Genomic DNA, 23,136 nt, shown 5'->3' on the forward strand with positions numbered 1-23,136 from the left:
AAAGACCTGGAACTGTGACACTGCTGATAATGGCCCTTTTCTTAGTAAACACTCTCTTCTCACTTCCCCCATCCTTCTCAGACATTCTTTGTGCAAGCTCCTCACACACTGGTTAACCCTTTCGTCACCAGGTCAGTCTTAGCATGCCATACTGTGTCTCAGAGACCCCACACCCTATTCCAATTCCCACGGCCCAGTTTCCGCACCTCCACAGCATGAACAGTCATCCATCTGTAGTTCCACGATGCTAAATATCATTTATATTGTAGTCTCTTCGGGAGAGGGGACTCCTGTTTCTCATATCTACTTTTAGGTATGAAGCACTTACTCCTCTTTCGTCTCCTATTATGTCACGTGTATTGCTGCTGTAAAGTAGGGTGGCCAAGTGGCTTCTCCAAAAATATTGGACACAATGGTGATAGGAGTGACGCGCTCAAGACACGCACACCTCTCTTCACTCACTGCTCAATGCTTCTCTCCTTGGCCACACCCCCAGGCTCCTGACACCTCCTCCTGATTGGCTGCATTACATAGCAGTAGCCAATCGGGATGGAGGAAGCTGCCCAGCCCCCTACTGCCAACAGCCCTGCTTTCTCCCCTGCTCGGGAAATCCTGCTGCCCCCCAAGCCTTGTTGGGTCACTATAATAGAGGGAAGGTGATATCTACTACTCTATCTTATATCATATATACATATATACATATATATATATAGTAATGGAGACTGGCCTTTGGAGAAAAGCATTATACGATGTAGGTATTATTATTATTAATAATAATAAATACATGGAACAGCTTTTCAGCAAAAGTGGTAGGGGTAATACAGCCAAATAATTCAGGAATGACCGGGATAGGCGCAAGGAAACTCTACATTGGTAGGAATTACAGAACTAAATCACCCCCCCCCCCCCACCCATATTCGATATGCTGTGAAGCTGTTTCCCTGTGCAGGAGAAGCATGGATGGGGCTACAATCTTCACTAGCACAGGAATAGATTTGGCAGCATATGGAATGGGGGACCAGAGGGTAGACAGAGCACCACTACTTTTTTAATGGCACTTGCCCAATGCTAAATACCATTTATTATCTCCTTCAGCAAGCCAACTGGAGGGAAATCGTCAACAAGAAGCTCAAGTTCCCCGCGACCCTCATCAACGCCATCCATGACGGAAGCCTCATCAATGTGCAGCAACTCCTGCAGGTCAGCGATGGGATCCTGCGGCAGCTGGATGACAGTGAGGACCGATCCTGGCGGGAGGCACTCAACCTGGCCATACGGACAGGCAACGAAGAGATCATGAAGACCCTGCTGCACTGCGTCAAGTTTGACTTCCGGCAGATCCACGAGGCTCTCCTGGTGGCTGTAGACACTAACCAGCCACATGTGGTCAAGATGTTGCTGGACCGGCTGGATCAAGAGAAAGCGATCAAGATGGACATTAAGTCTTTTTCAATGGCCTTCTTCGACAACTCCATCGACAACTCCCGCTTTGCGCCCGGGGTTACCCCGCTCACCTTGGCCTGTGAGAAGGACCTCTACGAGATCGTGGAGATGCTAATGCAGAAGGGCCACATCATCACCACTCCACACAAGATCTCTTGCAGCTGCCTAGAGTGCAGCAATGGGCGCTTGTACGACCTTCTCAAGTTCTCCCTGTCCCGCATCAACACCTACAAGGGCATCGCCAGCAGGGCTTACTTGTCCATAGCCAGCGAGGACGCCATGCTTCGAGCTTTCAAGCTAAGCAGGGAGCTGAAGCGCCTGTCAAGGAAGGAGCCAGAGTTTAAGGTCTGTCTAATTTAGACTATTTTCCCTTTTCTTTTCCAAGAGCTGACAGTGTATATGGTGCTGTACATAGACTATTAAAGGGACACGAAGTTCCTGCCTCAAAGAGTTTACAATCTAATTTTTGGTCTCTATGGCCCAAGGAATGATGGGATTTGCCCAAGGTCACAAGGAGCTAAGACTGGGATTTAAATGGGTTCACCTGCTTCATAGGCAGTGACATTAGCAGTAAGCTACTACAGAACACAACAGGTGTTCCCCGCACTCCAAATGAATACAAGAGAGCAAATGATGCTTTAAAATGCTATTGTGTATTATACAGCAAAAAACATGTAACAATGATATAATAATAATTATAATAATATAATAAAACAACAATATGTACATGCAATACTATTGTGTATGTAACACATGTATCCCCCCCACAACCCCTGATCTCATCTAGGGAACTTTGTGGGAGAACTACACATATTACCAGGTGTGGTGCATCCCCTGTCAGATTCACAGGAGGCCTGAGCCACCGCTGATGGGAACCTGGGGTGTATTCTGGAACGATCTTCACAAAAAACAGCGCCTCCACCCGTGCAGGATTCTAAGTGTAGAATAACCCCTGACATAGGACCCACATACAGTAACCACATACACCTGTGTATAGGTAAAACAGTTTACTATATGCAGAAAAGTATAACAACAATAACATCACCAACAATAGTGTCACCCCTGTAACAGTAATCCTCACTGGGCCGTAACCCCACACCATATATCAAGAGTCCAAAGTGTCCCTCTCCCACCCAAGTGTGAGACAGCGCTGCCCACTAAGATGAGATGAGGTTGGTGCACTTGGTGACTTGACTGTACCTGCCAGGTGTGTCCATGCCCGGGCGCACAGATGATCTGTACTTGGGATCCATTTCCAGAAGGACGATCCCACGTCGCGTCCACCTCTGTGATGGATGGCTCCCGCACGGAGTGATCCATCACTGAACAGTCTCTGCCTCTGCTACCACAGTGGATGATTCACCTTCACAGCAATGGCCAGGATATCACGCTTCCTGGGTGGAGCCTCACTTTAGCTGCTCTACAGTACCCTGTCCCTATCCTAGGGGGCGTCCCTGTAGCAGCCACAAGCTGAGGGTGAGTAGGGCCTAGCTGGGGCCTAAGGGGAGATTCCTGGCCTAGTGCAGAGGCTACTTGCCTCTCTGCACCTATACACCCTCCCCTTTCTGTGTCCCAGCTCCTACTGACTAGCATGGTCCCTGTTTGCAATATCTATATCCTGTTAGCAGGGGTCTAGCAACTCTATTGGCTGCTGGGAGTCACCTGTGCTCCAGCCCCTGGGGCTGCTGGGAGTTGTAGTTCCCCATGGCCCTCTTTAGCATTGGGGCCGCGTGCACGATCTACACTGCGCATGCGCGAACTTGTAATGGCCGCCGCTACTCTCAACTGAGCATGCGCAACTGTGGGCAGTCCCTACACTACGGAGCGCCTCTTCTGCTAGTTCTCCAACACTGTAATGGCCGCCGCATCGCGTCTGTGCATGCGCGAGTACGTCCAAGATGGCGACGGGAGCATGTGACAGCAATATGCAAACGCAAGTTCCAAGTAAGGATTAGATGCAGCAAGGGGAGGAGGGATAGTGAGGAAGGGGAATGTGATATCACTAATTAAGTGAGGGTAGGGTAAAGAAACCTCTAAAGAGGAAGGATGTTGGTGTAGGAAGAAGCCCCCTGCTTCTTAGTGATATCACATTCCCCTTCCTCACTATCCCTCCTCCCCTTCCTGCATCTAATCATTACTTGGAACTTGCGTTTGCATATTGCCGTCACATGTTCTTTGCTCAATGATGCACAATAGTATTGCGTGTACACAATAGCATTTTTAAGCATCATTTACAGTACTCTCTTGTATTCATTTGGAGTGCGGGTAACACCTGGTGTGTTCCATAGAGCACTTGGGAGAGATTAGGGGTCTCCTTATTGTTCCCGTGCACCCACAGCGTACTTAAATCAGGATCACAACCATACGTACGGTAGAGCGGTTTATACAAAATACTTTCTGTACCAATAAGTTACTCTTCCAGGTCACATTTATGTTGTATATGGGAGAAGTCGTGGCTTGGTGGTAATTCCACTTCTTAGATTACATTGTAAGACATGCAGGACAGAGGCTTGTACGTGAAAAACCCTAAACCCTACAGCGTTGTGTACGGAAGCACGTTATTATTTTCTGGAGTCATTATTATTATTATTATATAGTGTTGAATGTTTATTTATTGATAAAATCCTTTACCAGGAAGTAATACATTGAGAGTTACCTCTCGTTTTTCAAGTATGTCCTGGGCACAGAGTTCTGCCAATACATGGTTACATTGAATGAACCGAGGTTGTAGAGTCAATTCACAGACATTTCATGGACAGATAAGAGATAATATATGATTATGGGTGTATGTGACAGTTACAAACAAGTTTAAAATTGTGTTAGAAGAGGTAGGATAGGCCTGCAATGTGTTGTGTTAGAAGAGGTAGGATAGGCCTGCAATGTGTTGTGTTAGAAGAGGTAGGATAGGCCTGCAATGTGTTGTGTTAGAAGAGGTAGGATAGGCCTGCAATGTGTTGTGTTAGAAGAGGTAGGATAGGCCTGCAATGTGTTGTGTTAGAAGAGGTAGGATAGGCCTGCAATGTGTTGTGTTAGAAGAGGTAGGATAGGCCTGCAATGTGTTGTGTTAGAAGAGGTAGGATAGGCCTGCAATGTGTTGTGTTAGAAGAGGTAGGATAGGCCTGCAATGTGTTGTGTTAGAAGAGGTAGGATAGGCATGCAATGTGTTGTGTTAGAAGAGGTAGGATAGGCCTGCAACGTGTTGTGTTAGAAGACTTCACCCAACCAGCTGTAAGAGCCCCAAACGGCAGCAATCGGATGACACCCTTTGGCTGCTCTTCAGCTGCCATTGGGGCGACGCAGATGTAGGCTGAAGGGGTTCTAAATGAATTCAGCTGGGCTTTGAAATACATTTGTCCATGGTCATAAGCAGAGCATGAGTACATGCGTGCATGAGTGCTTAACAATGTACAAAGTTACATAAAACATTGATTAAACAAAAAAGTACAATACAAAAGTGTGTGCTACAGACATTAATGGAACCAATATGAGAGGGCCTCCTTGCCCCTGAGAGCATACAATCTAAGCAGTGTAGTGGGAAATAGTGTCATATAAGTGTATGTGGCACAAGGGTTAAAGAAAGAGTCTGCCTGCTGTTGATACTGGAAAGCCTAACTGCAACAATTAATCAGGGAATCTCTCTAATAATTACATTAACATGCATGTCGAGTGTCTCCTCCATTCACTGAGATCGCCTTTACGTCTCATTGACTCAGACCTGTCACTGATTTTCAGTAAGCCTCACTGATTTGGAGTCAATCTGACTCATATTTAGCATCAGCTGTCTTACCGCGATTTCCCTGATTTCCCCGATAAACTGACTCCTATGAGTACTAAAGAGTACTAAAATAGGTTACATGAACCAGTGTGGGGGTTCAGGTGTTGGTGAGGATAGGTTTAAAGAACCAGTGCTGCTGTTCGGATGTTGGTGAGGATGGGTGGAAATAACCAGTGTTCTGGTTCCCGTGGGTGCTTATGATAGGTGTAAATAACCGGCCCTGTGGTCTCTGTAGCCGGAATACCTGAGCCTGGAGGACCTGTCTCAGGAGTTTGCGGTGGAGCTGCTGGGGATGTGCAGGAATCAGAGTGAAGTTACCGCTGTGCTGAATGACTGTGGAGATGACAGCGATGAGGAAGATGTGGATAATCAGGCCTTCGAGGAGGGGATTCCTAACCTGGCCAGGCTCCGGCTCGCGGTGCATCACAACCAGAAACGGGTACAGTCACTGCGGCAGCGTCGTGCCATTCTCACTGTATGTAGATGTGACTATATAGAGATAGACAATATAAGAGAAATGCTGCACACCTCAAAAAGAAAAATAATGATACAGTTACCGGTGCTCCAGTGTTTGCACGAAAGCCTGCAATCAGTCCTGAACAGATAAACAAAGGAACATAGGGCACAGCGGATTTAGCAAATCAAACTCATTTATTGAGCCAACACGACGTTTCGACCATAATGGTCTTTATCAAGTGACAATGGCATAAGTACATTCCCTTGTAACAACATATAAATAGTGCCCCAAACCCCCACAATGCAACCTGTTCAATTAGTGCTGATGGAATTCATGTGCTGATTCAGTCCTTCTAGCCAATGTCCAGTGTGTATCTCTTGTTAGATAACCCCAACAGCTGTTTGCAATCCTCTGTATATCGTGGAGTTTACATTCTCATCATTTCTGTGTATCCTGGCATCCATCTTGCTGACGTCATCAATCCGGGTCCTTAGCAGTTGGAACGCATGCGTTTCACGGTCGCGCATGGGCGGTAGTTGTCCGCTCGATCCTCTTCACCCTTCTATAATTTTGGAGCGCAAAAAGCGCAGACTACTTGTGAGTCATTGCGCACGCGTGAGCCAGTCTCCCTGCGGTCCTGCAGGCATAAGGGGGGTTAGTAGATCTTCCGTTTTCATCCTGCTGACGTCATCAGTCCGGGTCCTTAACAGTTGGAACGCATCCGGATGTCTCATCTGGTGCGTTGCAAGTTCGCGGATGCGCTGTAGTTGTCCGATCGATCCTCTGCCCTTTCTGTGATTTTGGGACGCAAAAAGCGCAGACCTGTTGTAAGTCATTGCGCACGCGTGAGCCAGTCTCCCTGCGGTCCTGCAGGCATAAGGGGGGTAATTGATCTTCCGTTTTCATCCAATCACATCCATCTTTATCTGTCATGCAGTGGGGGAGGATATCTTCGTCATCAGAAATCCACGCTGTTTCACAAGAGGATCGATCGGACAACTACAGCGCATCCGCGAACTTGCAACGCACCAGATGAGACATCCGGATGCGTTCCAACTGTTAAGGACCCGGACTGATGACGTCAGCAGGATGAAAACGGAAGATCTACTAACCCCCCTTATGCCTGCAGGACCGCAGGGAGACTGGCTCACGCGTGCGCAATAACTCACAAGTAGTCTGCGCTTTTTGCGCTCCAAAATTATAGAAGGGTGAAGAGGATCGAGCGGACAACTACCGCCCATGTGCGCACTTGAAACGCATGCGTCCCAACTGCTAAGGACCCGGATTGATGACGTCAGCAAGATGGATGCCAGGATACACAGAAATGATGAGAATGTAAACTCCACGATATACAGAGGATTGCAAACAGCTGTTGGGGTTATCTAACAAGAGATACAGACTGGACATTGGCTAGAAGGACTGAATCAGCACATGAATTCCATCAGCACTAATTGAACAGGTTGCATTGTGGGGGTTTGGGGCACTATTTATATGTTGTTACAAGGGAATGTACTTATGCCATTGTCACTTGATAAAGACCATTATGGTCGAAACGTCGTGTTGGCTCAATAAATGAGTTTGATTTGCTAAACCCGTTGTGCCCTATGTTACTATATATAGACACACATGCTAAAAACACGCACCTTGACCCCCTCAATGCTGGAGAGGCCTACTGACCATGGCATTGTAATGGGGCGTGACCCGTAACATTTTCAGAGCTGGGGATCACAAGTAGGAGATCCAATTGAAACATTGGGGTTCTGTAAGTCTCGGTGACTGTCAGTGAATTTTACCGTAATAATTTTTCCTCTGCCATTTCTCGAATATTTATTAAATCAAACAATCGCACAACGGACAACCATGAATGAAGAAATAATCGCAAATATACGGCAAATAGATTGTCATTGTACATATTAAAATATTAGAAATGGCCGTTTTTGGAAAGACTGATAAGACAAGAAAACATTTGCGGCAAACTACTGTAATAAGAATTAATTTGTTCCTCGTTATAGGGAAGTTAGTGTTAATTATACCCAATAGTGGGCTGTGTGAGGCTGCTTGCGTAAAGCCAGTAAGACGATTATATAGAGGGTTGCCAACAGGAGGGAGTGGGGAGGAAAGTCAGGATAGCTGTTCCAGGGCCGGGGAAACGGGGGCCCGGCTTCCCTCCGATTGGCTCTCCCTCCTTGCTGCATTGTGGGCTGGCAAATAATGATCCTATTCTGCTGGGGCCCAGGTCACGGCTGGAGTCCTTCTGGGCACCGGCAAACCCGTTGGCGGCATGATTACATGATTAATACTGATTTTATTCTCTATTTACTACGTGACATTGTTGTAAGCGGCACATCAACTACTGAAAACCAATGCAGCACTGGATGTGTGCGGTAAAATTCGACTGAATGGATGTGTCTACACAGAGTGCCACTTGGGGTCTCCCAGTGGCCACGCTGCCACCATCTTGAAATATTAACATACCATCTCCATGTTGACTGTGTGTGGATGTTTGAAGGCTGCAAGGGGCATGGTAACTGGTGCCCATCTGTTTGAGGGGTACACGGGGCATTAACCTGACTGCTTCTTATTTCTCTGACTCGGATAGTTTGTGGCACACCCCATCTGCCAGCAGGTTCTGTCCTCCATCTGGAGCGGGAAGCTGACAGGGTGGAGAGGCAGTAACACAATCTGGAAGATCTTCATAGCCATCACCATCTTCCTCACTATGCCCCTTCTATGTTTTACCTACTGGGTGGCACCCAAATCTAAGGTAAGTGGCTCTAGAGGTGGTTGTCACGGTAGCTTATGACAAGATATAACGAACACCAAATATCCGGGTTGAACTGAACGAGGCTTAGATATAATAAAATATATGTATTCCTTAAAAAAGGTGAACACAGCAATATAGTACAATTAACAGGCAAGAAGGTAACACTTACTTAGGGTTGGGGGATGGAGACGTATCAGCTAGCAATTCTCCAGCAATCCGGTGACATTCCAATTGGAATCAGATGAAGAACTAAAAACTGTAGGGTTGACACAGTTTATATACCTGTGTAACCCTGTTCTTAACATTGAATACAGACTATTGGTGAACAATTGTCTGCATCCAATCCCTAACGTGGAGACACAGATTAACCCATGCCCCCCAGCTAATTAGCCCATGTGTACTGGGACTCTATGGGTAGCCCCATAATTAAATCAGGGGCGACGACCAATCTATCAAATGAAGTATCTGCATTGTTTGTAGGTGTAGACATAACACTTAGAAACCATTCCAGTTTGATGATTCTCCGCCTTCAAGTAACAATTAGAGTGGCAGAGTCTTGTTGATTAGTACTTGGTCTGTTGATTAGTACTTAGTGTAAACAATCAGGGCAGTTACCTTTTGATCACAGTGCTTAGGCTCAATCAGCCGGCTGCCCTTCATGACCTATTAGCATAGCAGATGGTCTGCATTTTCAGAGCAGATGCAAAATACCATACATATATACTTTAATATCTAGACATATTAATAAGTTCCATTCTGGTGGGCTCAGTGGGTCGAAATTTGCCAGTTCTTAATGCCTACAGTGACTCCACACATTGGCAAAATATCAACTCTCTGCGACCCCCAGAACTGGAGATACAGAAATGCACTTTAAAACATTAAAATACAGGGTTATAATGAAACATGGGAACAGGGGAACATACATTTTTCATGACATGACAAGGTGTAAACCAAATTCCTGGACCGCAGTCCAGTTAACCCCTTGCCTCCCTGGTGAGGTCAGAGGGTGGCCATATGGGGTGCAACCCCTTTAATACCGGGCCAACCCCCCTCTCCCTCTACAGTGGTGCCGTAGGAGTATTGATGGCAAAGTAGGGTTCAATGAAAATGACTTATTCTGTAGACAAAACTGGTATCAGAAGATCCATAGTGTACAACTCTTGCTAGCAGACTGGTCATGTTGGTGACATCTGTGGCGTCATTTGACGCTGCAATTCGGAAGGAGGAGGGCGGCAACAAGGAGGCAGCTGTGACATGTAAGTGCCTTACCATCAAGCCCGATAGGCCCGAGAGCGTGGCAAATGTATATGGGGGCGGACATTTTTTCTGCCCCAAAATTTTTGCACCCTAGGTCTGGGCCTAATGGGAGATCCGCCACTACCTCCACCCCATATAAGATGCCCACAAGGCCTATCATGACAAGCTGGTACTGAAGTACCTTGTGAGGAAGGGGGTACAGCAGTGGCATAGCTAGACATGTGCGGGCCCCCGTTCAAACAAGAATTTCAGGACGCTCTCATGTCTCTCTCTCGTTTTTCTCCCCCTCATGTTTCTCTTTCTTTCTTTGCTCTCTCTCTCTCGCTCTCTCTTTGCGTTCTCTTTGTTCTCTCTCCCTGCTCTCTTCTCTCTCTCTCTTCTCTCTTTGCTCTCTGTCTCTTTGCTCCCTCTCTTTGATCTCTCTCTTTGCTCTCACTCTCTCTCTCTCTCTCTGCTCTCTCTCTCTCTGCTCTCTTTCTCTTTGCTCTCTATTTTCTCTCTCTCTCTTTGCTCTCTATTTTCTCTGTCTATTTTCTCTCTGCTCTCTTTGCTCTCTCTCTCTCTATTTGCTCTCTCTCTCTCTATTTGCTCTCTCTCTCTCTCTCTCTCTCTCTCTCTCTATGTGTCTTTGCTCTCTCTGTCTCTGTCTCTCTCTCATATGTATTTCTCTCTTGTACGTTATTTTCTCTCTGTGCCTCTTCCTTCCTGTATCCTTTCCTTTTCATGTCTGTTTTTACCCCTGATTTAACCCTTCCCCTCCCTCTCACCTTTCCCAGCCTGTCTCTCAGGCTGCAGCTCCAGCCCCACGCTGCACTACTTCAGGCCCCGCCCTCTGACCTAGGCCCCGCCCACTTATGGAGCCTCTGCAGAGGACGGCATTTCCCCTCTGTTCTTCCTACTGCATCTCAGGGCCCCGCCCCCTGACCCAGGCCCCGCCCACCTGCAGAGGAAGGGAAGGGATTTCCTTCTGTGCTTCCTTCCTGCATCTCAGGGCCCGCCCTCTGACCCAGGCCCCGCCCACCTGCAGAGGAAGGGAAGGGATTTCCTTCTGTGCTTCCTTCCTGCATCTCAGGGCCCGCCCTCTGACCCAGGCCCCGCCCACCTGCAGAGGAAGGGAAGGGATTTCCTTCTGTGCTTCCTTCCTGCATCTCAGGGCCCGCCCTCTGACCCAGGCCCCGCCCACCTGCAGAGGAAGGGAAGGGATTTCCTTCTGTGCTTCCTTCCTGCATCTCAGGCCCCGCCCCCTGACCCAGGCCCCGCCCACCTGCAGAGGAAGGGAAGGGATTTCCTTCTGTGCTTCCTTCCTGCATCTCAGGCCCCGCCCTCTGACCCAGGCCCCACCCACCTGCAGAGGAAGGGAAGGGATTTCCTTCTGTGCTTCCTTCCTGCATCTCAGGCCCCGCCCTCTGACCCAGGCCCCGCCCACCTGCAGAGGAAGGGAAGGGATTTCCTTCTGTGCTTCCTTCCTGCATCTCAGGCCCCGCCCTCTGATCCAGGCCCCGCCCACCTGCAGAGGAAGGGAAGGGATTTCCTTCTGTGCTTCCTTCCTGCATCTCAGGCCCCGCCCTCTGACCCAGGCCCCACCCACCTGCAGAGGAAGGGAAGGGATTTCCTTCTGTGCTTCCTTCCTGCATCTCAGGCCCCGCCCTCTGACCCAGGCCCCGCCCACCTGCAGAGGAAGGGAAGGGATTTCCTTCTGTGCTTCCTTCCTGCATCTCAGGCCCCGCCCTCTGACCCAGGCCCCGCCCACCTGCAGAGGAAGGGAAGGGATTTCCTTCTGTGCTTCCTTCCTGCATCTCAGGCCCCGCCCTCTGACCCAGGCCCCGCCCACCTGCAGAGGAAGGGAAGGGATTTCCTTCTGTGCTTCCTTCCTGCATCTCAGGCCCCGCCCCCTGACCCAGGCCCCGCCCACTTGCACAGGAAGGGAAGGGATTTCCTTCTGTGCTTCCTTCCTGCATCTCAGGCCCCGCCCTCTGACCCAGGCCCCGCCCACCTGCAGAGGAAGGGAAGGGATTTCCTTCTGTGCTTCCTTCCTGCATCTCAGGCCCCGCCCCCTGACCCAGGCCCCGCCCACCTGCAGAGGAAGGGAAGGGATTTCCTTCTGTGCTTCCTTCCTGAATCTCAGGCCCCGCCCTCTGACCCAGGCCCCGCCCACCTGCAGAGGAAGGGAAGGGATTTCCTTCTGTGCTTCCTTCCTGCATCTCAGGCCCCGCCCTCTGACCCAGGCCCCGCCCACTTGCAGAGGAAGGGAAGGGATTTCCTTCTGTGCTTCCTTTCTGCATCTCAGGCCCGCCCCCTGACCCAGGCCCCACCCACCTGCAGAGGAAGGGAAGGGATTTCCTTCTGTGCTTCCTTTCTGCATCTCAGGGCCCGCCCTCTGACCCAGGCCCCGCCCACCTGCAGAGGAAGGGAAGGGATTTCCTTCTGTGCTTCCTTTCTGCATCTCAGGCCCGCCCCCTGACCCAGGCCCCACCCACCTGCAGAGGAAGGGAAGGGATTTCCTTCTGTGCTTCCTTCCTGCATCTCAGGGCCCCACAGTTGTATCAGGAAGTTAAATCAGCTGCTGTATAGCACCACTGTCACAGCATACATCTGAGCTCTCCTTCTCAGTGCTCACACTTGTATCTAATCATACTTGTGGTGGACATTCCCCCTGGCTTCCTTCCTATACTTTGCTTATTCTATTCACATATCTCTTGGGTATCCCATGTGTGCTCCTGTTGGTGCACAAGGCACATTAAACTGGCAGCCAGGACGTGGAAGTGATCTGCTGTTAAAGGAAGCCAAGGGGGAGGGAAGAGGTGTGAGCAGTAAGAAGTAAAGCTCTGGGATGTGGCATACCTCGAGAGTTTGTCGGCTTATCTCTATGCCTCCACCAATAGATTTATTGATACTTGGGAGCCCTGGTGTACACACTTTCATAAGCAAATACGATTCTAGGTGATATATAGATCTACTGGAGCCCTAATGCTGAAGGACTATATATCAATGTTAATAATGGCACTTTATGGCTTGTATTAGTCTTACAACCCGCTTCACCTCCTTCCCTCCCCCTTTTTCCTTCCCCAATATTATTTAACCCCAGTTTCTTGTTCTGTAAAATGCGTTATGTGATATATGTTAAATATCTTGTGAATCTGTCTTGAAAATGTTAAAAAGTAACAACAACAAAAAAACAAGAAATAAAGCTCAAAAGTATGCTGCCACAGTGAAGCTTTCCAGCTGCTGGTTTATCATACTGCTCAAACTGCTGCCCTGAATAGCAGAGGTTGTGGGTTCTGATCCTGTTGGGCCTGACATTACATCCTTTCTCACGTGATGCCTTAGGATCTGGCTTCTCAGGATAGGTCTTGTGGAAATCTTTTAGGGGGTGTCGGGTGTGAGTCATTTAAATATGCTTTGCATATCCCAGGTGTACAACTTTCTGAGCACGGGTGTCTCCCCATATGTTTGGAGGGGATACAAGTGGTGCTTTGGACTATTCTACAGATGTAACATGACTTGCTGTCTTCGGTACCGTGACAGGGCGCGGGATTCCATCCTCGGGAACACTATGTTGACACGCGGGTAGCCAAAAGAATAATTTGTGGGGTTTATTTATTTAATTCAGTGTGTGTCTGGCAGGTGGCGCCCTGAATATCTTTGGCCATGTCGGCGGCGAGCCTATTGAACAGCACAAGAACTTAACAGGTGTTTCTATACTTTAACTGATTTCAGTGGTGGGCAATTGTTCAGGTGTAAAATACATTATATTTCTTTGCTGTACCTTTTAAACATACAGACGAGACAACGAGTATTCTTAAGCTTGCCTTAAACTAGCCCGGTTACATGCTGGGTACATGCTGGGTGTATATGTATAACTTATGAGATACCGCTCACCACAATAACAGAAAAAATAATAAATATTATAATTACAGTCGGTGCAAAAGGGATAGGGATGACAGACAAAAACATATAAGGAGACAGAGGTTCTCCTACAAAAGATCCCAGTTTACTGCACAGCAAGACTGAAAGTAGTTAGGGTTCAAATACCCAACCAAAATACGGTGAAATAAGCTCTAAAGGGTACCGTTAAGTAACCGCTCCCAGCACTGCGGGAGGACAATTACCACTAAAACTGCCCATAGGCAGAAAATAATAAATACTTTAATGTTAAACAAAATACGACGCAGTAACACATACTCAAAACTATAATAAAATCCAAAGTACCTGTCCATAACATCAAAATATCGTCAATGAACCTTACCCACAGTTCAATAAACACCGTATATGATTCCAGGGCATCACTGAAGACCACCGTTTCCTCCCACCAGCCCAGATAGAGATTGGCGTAGGTGGGGGCATATAGGAAGGCAGCGCTACTCCTTCTATCACCTCCCACCTTGAGAAAGCGCCAGCCCCTTATGCGCGAAACGTACATCGGCATGACATCATCGCGTTGACGTCGTGTAGGAGGAATCACGGGTGAGGTTGTTCCTGAGTATAGCTGGTAGGGCGGGAAGGGCTGGGTTTGAAAGGTGCAGGTATATTGTGCGTATTTATGCATACAAGCGTTCGATTGGAGCTGATTTAACAGTGTTTTGCTTGTTCCCACTGGATGCCTATTGTGTGCTGGGTTGCGACATTTTACCCATGGGATTTAATGTTGATTGGTATACTACCATTTGATACACTGCACCTTATGCTGTTTATATTCTGTTCACTTTGATTGCTAATCTGCATTGAGGTATTCACAGCATACTAACTATCAGCTCCACCCATACCAGCACCTTATATTGAGACTAGGATTACCATTGCCCTATGCTTATTTATCCCTGTTTTCCCAATAGTGTCTCATATTAACAACCCCAATTAGGGTAGGGGATATACACCTATTATTCTGGATTTAACCCTGGATATCCCTGAACCCGTCATCACCCGATATACAAGTTTTAAGTGATTTTATTATAGTTTTGAGTATGTGTTACTGCGTCGTATTTTGTTTAACATTAAAGTATTTATTATTTTCTGCCTATGGGCAGTTTTAGTGGTAATTGTCCTCCCACAGTGCTGGGAGCGGTTACTTAACGGCACCCTTTAGAGCCTATTTTACATGCTGGGTGTAACCTGGCTAGTTTAAGGCAAGTTTAAGGCATTTCTGCATTGACTAATGGCCCATCGGATTAACACAGCAGGGTTTCCTGGCAGTCCCATTCAGTTTGAATGGGACTGCCAGGGACCCCCGCTGTTAATCTGATGGGCCATTAGTCAATGCAGAAATGCCTTAAACTTGCCTTAAACAAGACCAGCATGTACCAGCATGTACCTGGGTCTTTTTGGAGATTGTCACTGGTTTGTGTTAGAATAACCGTCGGCACTACAGTAAGACACATCATTTTTTTTTATAGAAATACTTGGGGACCCCCAGACACTCAGAGTGGGGGAAAGATGGAGACAGCTTTGTATAAGACACTATTTTCTTTAAGGTCATTCAACACCTCCCTCGCTTTATATATACTGTACTTGGTTAACTAAGAGCAGCAATGAAATGCCCCCATCCCCCTGCAAGACATTTCTAATAATGTCTAAGATGGCAGGCAGATGTCTAGGGCGGCCCACAGAGCCCACAGGGAACCCACAGAGCATCTCCACGTTCCTGCGTTCCCACGGCAGTACTGAGACATGATGGACCGTGTCTGGGTGGCAGTTTTCCCAAGCAGAGTGTGAATACGGGGCTTACTCTAATAATGGCCTGTTGTCTTTATGTACAAATGATATATACCAGGGGTCTCCATCCTGGTCTGTAATAAGAGCTACTTCTGATCAACGAAAATGATCCCGAGCTAATAAAACATGTCTAATAAAACTCGCCTCTGCTGCCGCAGTAGCTTTCTTGATTGGTTGATTGAGATTGATTACTCTCAAAAATACATGTGCATTGTTGCAAAATGCCCCTCGACGTCGCTCTTTTTCCCCACTGCAACTCTGACTCCGTAGATTAAGCATACACACTTGTCTTTAATGTTTGTAAACAGAAAATCGTTCTCCCGCTCTGGATGGAAATAGTAGGTCTTTTGCCTTTTGGATGGACCTGCCTCTGCATCCATGATTTCAACAAGGGGAGATTATTTGGGGCGGAGAATTGTGGAGGAGTAGAGCAGCAGATGCAGGGCAGCTTTAACGGGTGGCTGTCTGAGGCGTGCGGGTGGTCCTTCCCGCCCTGGCGCACACGCTCTTAAAATGCAAGGGGTTGGGTGGCGAGCTTCAGTGTAGGAAGCGCGTGCGCAATCACCTTGGCACTGACATGGGGTCACAGTGGTGCCAGGCCGGCGTCGCACCATTGCTGCTCGCACACCACTGCCTTCCCCTTGCACCAATTTGACCGACTGCTCTAGCACTGTTGCTCCGTACAGGGTGGCACTGCTTAGGGGTGGTGGAAGCCGGTGGCGAGCTACTCACTGGCAGCTGGTGAGCTACCGGTTGCTTGTGATAGACAGGTTGGGGACCCATGATATATACAGTATACTTTAGCATTTAAACTCTGTATAACTTTTATATTTTCTAGAGGGACACTGGCCAAGCTAAGGCGCTCCTTCTGCTGCCTCTGAGCAGCCAGCAGGAGGAGCACGGGCAGCCTCCTTGGCACCATTTCGATGGGGGCAATGACCCCCCGTTATGGCTGGACGAGAGGGAAGGCAACTACGAGGTGCTGGATGGGAATTGGAGGATATTGTTCACTGATCCTGTGAGTATCATTGTCTGTGTGTTGTACCAAGTGTGGTGTGCAGTACTGTCAGTGTATCAAGTATAGAGAGTTGACCGTGTTACTGCTTCATACAATAGTATGCACAAAAAAGATGCAGAGTGTGCGTATTAAATGACTTTTGGTTTCTTTTAAAACTGCAGCCAGAATTCCGTATCTTACTCCTCCGGAGAGGAAGAGGCTCCATCCACCTCCCACGTGATGCCCGACCCTGAGCTCTCCTCCACCTCCGACATGAGGAAGAGGTCCCAACCAGTCCAGCAAGTCCGCAACCACCAGCCAAGGAGAGGGCCCTGTAGTTTAGAGGGAGGGAGTTAAGAGGGTTTTTTTTTTTAAATATATATATTTCACGGACACCCAGAGCGGGGGAAAGATGAAGACAGCTTTGTATAAGACACTATTTTCTTTAAGGTCATTCAAGTAATTAATAAATATAATTTTTTTTCTGTGAAAAACGTAATGTTGAAGTTCTTATGAATAATGTTGTTTTGTAATTTGTTTATTAAAGCAAAGAAGTGTAACACCCCTATCCCCCCCTAAGGGCGATCTGTGGTTACTATGAAGTTATGGTGCTGTGGTGCTCACCTGCTGGCTCTCAGGAGGACAGAGCCTCCACGATGGTATAGAGAGTAGGATAACAGGACAGGTTTTCAGGATGGTGCAGCGCCTCCATCCTGCAGGGCTCTGCCAGGGGCAGGGATTCATCCCCACAGGAACCTTTGTAGTAAGATAGTCACAGGCCAGGAAAGGTAAAAACGGATTTATTGGTGGACCAGCTCATACAATCCTTCAGCCTTCTCATGCAAGATAGATGCAGTCATATAGATATTTACAGTACCTATCCCCCGCAGCTTGCATGCCTTCTTCCCTTGACTAGGCCCCCAGGAGCTTGAGGACCCTGGGCTAGTCTTACCCCCTGATGGGGCAAAGTAGAATCCTGCCTACTCCCTAAGGAGCAGGCTACACTGAAACACTCCTACTACATTTGGAAGGGAGCCATCTTTTATACCAGGGGGGGTCCCACTCCTAAGCTCCGGTAACTGGGCAGCACCACTCCAGTGAGCCCACAACCCCCTGGCACATGCTCCAATGGTTTCCAGACTAGCACCTGGAAACCGCAACAAATTAACATCCCAGGTCGCTGTCTCTTCTTTGGAGTCTTCAGTCCAGAAAGTTCATCTGACTTTGGCTCAACACTTGCGTCAAGCTAAAATCAATTACAAGAGATTTGTGGATAGTCACAGGACGCCTGTGCCGGTGTACCAACGAGGAAATCGAGTGTAGCTGTCTACTCGGGATCTTCCGTTGAGAAACACACCAAGGAAGTTTTCTCATACATTTTTGATCACTCAGAAGATCAACCCAGTGGCATATCGTCTTCAACTACTGACTTCCTGGACTCCCAGACGAAGCGCTATCTCAGCGTGAAACGCATAGAGGAGGAGGCTGTGTTGCAGTCTGCTGTTTTAGTGTGTGTTCAATAAAGCTTTTTGTACTACTACCGGAGTTGGAGTCAGACTTGCTGTTTGCTGTGGCACCGGACATCTTCTCCCTTTCTTCGCATGCTTTCCCTGCCGAATGCACGCTGCGGGAACCGAAGCTAAGGAGCAACAAGACTCAAGACGGATGAGCTGACAGGGGTAAGCTTACTGCCCCTGAGCCCCGACTTTCATAGAGGTTTTTCTCCATGCTCCGTTTTGTTTCTCCCCACAGCCATTAACACCACAAGGTGTTGTACTCACCCAGTAACACGCCTGAGCGCTTGACAGTGTTACACTTCTCAGCTTGTATGGCCTGTTTCCTGGGCTTTAGCCTCTCAGCTGTTATAAAAAAGCACCTCTAAGTCTCTTTTCTGCTTCACAACTTTCCTGCTACATGTGAGATAGCTGTGTTGCTCCCTGCTGCTGTTTGCTTGTACTATTGAATTACCTGGTTCCTCACTTCGGCTTGCCCCCTGACTTCGTACTATTTCTGCCAGCCCTGGACTTCTTCTCCTTGACTCTGTCTTCTATCCACTCCGCTTACATTTGCTTGGCATTTTACTTCTGGTGAGCAACACTACTTGACTTTCTTTGACTCTCCCGTGGGCACACCACCAAGCCTGATAATGTCGCTAGTACCCCCGAGACGTTCGTCTGCTTTCTGATGTCGGCTCATCACCAAAAGAGGGAAGCTTCAGAGGATGTCGCACACAAGCTCCACCCAGTTCCTACTCTCCAGTCTCCCATCCAGCGGTGATGTATCCATGTCAACCCTCCTGAAAGAGCCGTCTCCGTATTCCACCTGTGGGGAACAGGGCCACAATCCTATGGAGTGCCCACAGATGGATTGTTCCTTTGGCAGGACCATAACCTCAGTCTTCCCGGAGGAAAACTCCAAACTGTGGCTACTTTCAGTCCTGGTTGGGGGTAAATCTGTCCAAGCCCTTGTGGCTTCGGGCTTTGGGAAACCCTTGTCTTCCAGGAACATATACCACCCGAAGTGCTTTACTATGACTCCCCATGGAGCATAGAATGTATACATGGCGATACAAAATGGTACCAAAATGCCAACATCCTGCTACAGGTAAAGGGTTGGGTGGCCAGGTTACAAGTAGGAGTTGCTCTTTGTCTCCCTGCCCCAGTCTTGCTCGGCCGAGACTGGCCCTATTTCCCTAGTCTACTGGCTCCATCACAGGAGGAATCTCCTTCTCCTGTACAGGAGAAGCCCAGTGAACTCTCCCCTTTTTCTGCTGAGATGTTCCCCCGTAGACACTGGGTTCTGAAGTCTTGGAGTTAGAGATGCTGTGACAAACAGGACTAGTTAAAAAAAAATCTGGGACTACAAGTAACAGTACTAATACACATAAATCAAATGTAATGACTGGGAATGTCCAGAAGGAGGGAGAAACAAAGCCTGGAGCTTTACCAGAGCTGTCACTTCCTGATTTCCGCCAGAGGCATAGGGAAGACCCGGTCCTTGCTAGACCATATGAAAAGGTGGGTAAAGCCAATGACAATGTATTGAATGCACAAGGTGTGATGACATTCCCTCATTTGAATTATTTAATTATGTTCTGTATAGGGTGAAAAAACAAACACAAACAGGGGAGGTCAACAGACAAATGTTAGTCCCTAAGGTGTTTGTTAAAGCAGACTTCACCCTGGCCCATACTCTCCCATGGGGTGGTCACTTCGGCAAGATAAAACCATTGACCGCATTTTGTCATGTTTTTTCTGGCCAGGAGAACATGTTGATATTACCAAATTATGTGAGGCATTTCCTGTATGCCAACTAACCGACCAGAAGGGAAAAAAGCCAGCCCCCTTGGTTCTATCCTTGGTCTCGGTCCATGGAGGAGACGAGTGCAGAGGTATAACCAGGGGAACATAGATTTGGGGGAAATAAACATTGGCTTTTATTTAGCCCATATCTTCAAACAATACAGCTTTAAGGCAGCATGCAAAATAAACAAAACAGACCTATCCCTTTGTAAAGAATGGCTTGCACTTCCCAATCCCTATCTGCAAGGCTGGGAGGATAAGCCTCTTACCAACCTCTTACCCAAAGTCTAAAGAGGTACCTGTTACCAGGGACTCTTTTCTTCAGTCTGGGTCTGGGTTGGTATCCGTGGGGTGCCCCCTCTGTCTGGTTCCAGAGTCCGCTGGGTCCTGGAATAGTGGGTCTGGTTCCCTGGGATTCCACTCTGGCAGCACACACCTCCTTAGTGCTCAAGAGATCTCCGTTAGCTTAAGCAGGAGGTTTTTCTACCTGACTCATGAGCCAAGTGGAGACTGTATAATTGTCTGTAGCTGCAATTAACTAGCTCCCTGCTGGACTCATCAGTCAGATATAGGCTTCCTATTTGGAGCCATATTTAGACAGGGGTTAAGTCCTTGTCACAGTCCCCTTTGAAAGGATTGGGGTAAACCTGGTAGGACCTCTAGAACCCTCTGCAAAGGGACACAGGTTTATTCTGGTGATAGATAATTATGCAACAAGATACCATGAGGCATTTTCCCTTAGGGCAGCTACTGCTAAGCAGGTAGCCAACAAGTTGTTGGAGCTGTTCTCACAGGTCAGACTTCCCCGGGTAATGTTAACAGACCAAGGGACACATTTTGTGGCTAAACTGATGCAGGATGTCAGTTCGGACATCGGTCTACCTTCCATAGACTGAAGGATTGGTAGAAAGGTTTAACCGAACTCTAAAGTGTATGTTAAGGAAATTTGTAGACTCTGAAAGAGAGTTTGGCATGACATTCTCCCCTTTCTGCTTTTTGCAGTGCGAGAAATTATCCAGGCCTCCATGAGTGTTCTCCCAATTTTATCTCATATGGCCACCAAGACGGGGTATTCTAGACCTCCTAAAGGAGTCCTGTGAGGAACAGCAGTCCCCTTCTAAGAATGCCCTTCAATATGAGTTAGACCTTACGAACCTCCTAGATATGGTGGGCCAGTGTGCAAGGGAAAATCTTAGATGTGCTCAAGACAGACAGGAGAGACATTATAACCAAAATTCTCGCATGAGGGTGTTCCAACCTGGGGACCAAGTGATGTTGCTTTTATCTACTTGTGAGAGTAAAGTCCTAGCATAATGGCAGGGCCCATTTGAAGTACTGTGCCGCATGAGAGACGTGAATTACCAGATCTCCCAACCAGAGTCCAGGAAGGGTAAACAAATGTACCATGTAAACTTACTGAAACCCTGGAAGGTGCAGCGATCTCTGTTCATCCACCCTGTGGAAGGGGAAACTGATCTGGGTCTTCAGCCTCCACAGGGGGAGCACCTTTGATTGCCACCAAATCCTTATGGGAAGTTAGTTAACCTCTGAACAGAGAGGGGACTTGGTAGAGGTGTTGGAATAATTCAGGTATGTTTTTTCTGATCTCCCAGGGCAGACAAATTTTGTTTCATATATGATAGAGACAGAACATGGGGTAAAAGTATGGCCCAGCCCCTACAGGTTATCTGAAAGCTTGTAGAGAAGGAGTTATAAGAAATGATAAATCCGGGCATGATTGAGGAATTCTGCAGTTAATGTTGTGTCCCATATTCCTTGACCCTAAACCAGATGGGAAGGTGAGGTTTTGTGTGGACCTCCGAAAGGTAAATGCGGTATCCAGGTTTGATGCATACAGTACTCAATGACGAGGATGGATGAATTGCTGGACTTCTTTGAACAGCAGACTATATATCTATGCTTGGCCTCACAAAAGGATACTCCGAAATACCTTTAGAGAAGGAATCCAAATCCAAGACTGCCTTTGCTAACCCCTTGTCTTTATACAGTACCAGTTAGTCACTATGCTATGTGGTCTGCATGGAGCCCTGGCCACGTTCCAGAGACTCATGGATAAAGTTCAAAGACCACATAGGGCTTATGCAGCAGCCTAACCAATGTAGCCATGTTTAAAAATGGTATACAGTTCTCTCTCATGCTGGCAGTAAGCCTGGTAAATATACAGGATTGCCAGCATCAATCATGGAGGTTTGCCCTCACACCCTTGTGAGGTGTCATATGTATTCAAGGGGAGTGGTAACATGCTCTGAGTCCACTGTTAGTGACATCAGAGATGTGGCTGTTTCTTAAGGTATATAAGACACAGCACTGCCCAAAAGTTAGTGTTCAAGTGCAAGGTTCAAGGTGGAAGATGAGTGTTCAAGTTCAAGTAGGAGTTCAAGAGAGTGGTTATATAGAGATCAGTTAAAGTAATCAAGATCTGCAGCAGTAAGGGACCTGGCACAGGGGCCTGGCACAGGTGGTGATCTCCCTGAGGGGAGAGGTGATCCTACTCCATTGGGAGGGCAGATTCTTCTGAAGGACAGGCTGTAGAAGAATGAGCGGCTGAGCTGACCGCTGTGAGGGGCAGTCTGCCTGAACCATCAATAAAGATGCCCTTATTCACAAGAACCCTTGTGTGTGAGTGTGAAGTTACTCCGCAGAGGAAGGCACCTAAATCTGAGATTGGGTGGGTCAGGAGGGTCCAGAAACATCGTTACACCTAGATAACATCGTAATTTACAGTAAACACTGGCGGGCCCATCTAAACAAGCTAAAAACAGTCCTCACCAGAGAGAGGCAGGGCTCACCGACCAACCCTAAGAAATGCGCGCGTGGGAAGGCCGAAACAAAGTACCTCAGCTATGCCATTTGGGGTGGGAAGGTAAGGCCACTGACCAGTAAGATAGCTGCCTTGAAAGGAGTCCCATCCCCGCGGGCTTAAACACAAGTACGTGCTCTTTTGGGTTTAGTGGCTTATTACCGTCACTTCATCCCAAACTATTCCACAATTACCACTCCCATAACAGACCTTACTAGAAAGAGTGCCCCTGCCCACGTATTATCACGTTATTAACTCTTTTATATTGTATTTTCTCCCATCAGTACTACTGTAGATGTAAAATCTTGTGTGCACCTCGGTGTCTTATCATTAAGTGCACATCCGCTACACTAAAAACACTTCAAAAATCCTTTTGGTCCATTATTCAACCATCCCTTTTCTTTATCTATTTTAGATATCTGACTCGGAGCAATCTTACTTTTCAGGCTTCTGATTTTTAAAAAAAAATAACATTTGGCTTAGGGGATTTGATTAATTTTAATATTTGGTCTTTTCATAAAATACCCCAATTTTTATGAATGATTTTCTTAATTTTTGTCCTCTTGATTGCTGTATTGTGTGATAAATGTGACCATCTCTCTCCATTTGTTTTC

General features: G+C 47.5%; 1 protein-coding gene across 1 annotated transcript in view; it reads left to right on the forward strand.

Moving 5' to 3' along the window:
* Positions 1–23,136, forward strand: part of LOC142490477 (short transient receptor potential channel 2-like) — an 80,716-nt gene that overhangs the window by 23,188 nt on the left and 34,392 nt on the right. The window contains 3 exon segments of the mRNA XM_075592820.1: positions 1,096–1,788; positions 5,454–5,657; positions 8,275–8,439. Coding sequence (XP_075448935.1) covers positions 1,096–1,788; positions 5,454–5,657; positions 8,275–8,439 — 1,062 coding nt within the window.

Source organism: Ascaphus truei, chromosome 3, assembly GCF_040206685.1.
Source record: "Ascaphus truei isolate aAscTru1 chromosome 3, aAscTru1.hap1, whole genome shotgun sequence".
Classification (NCBI taxonomy): domain Eukaryota; kingdom Metazoa; phylum Chordata; class Amphibia; order Anura; family Ascaphidae; genus Ascaphus; species Ascaphus truei.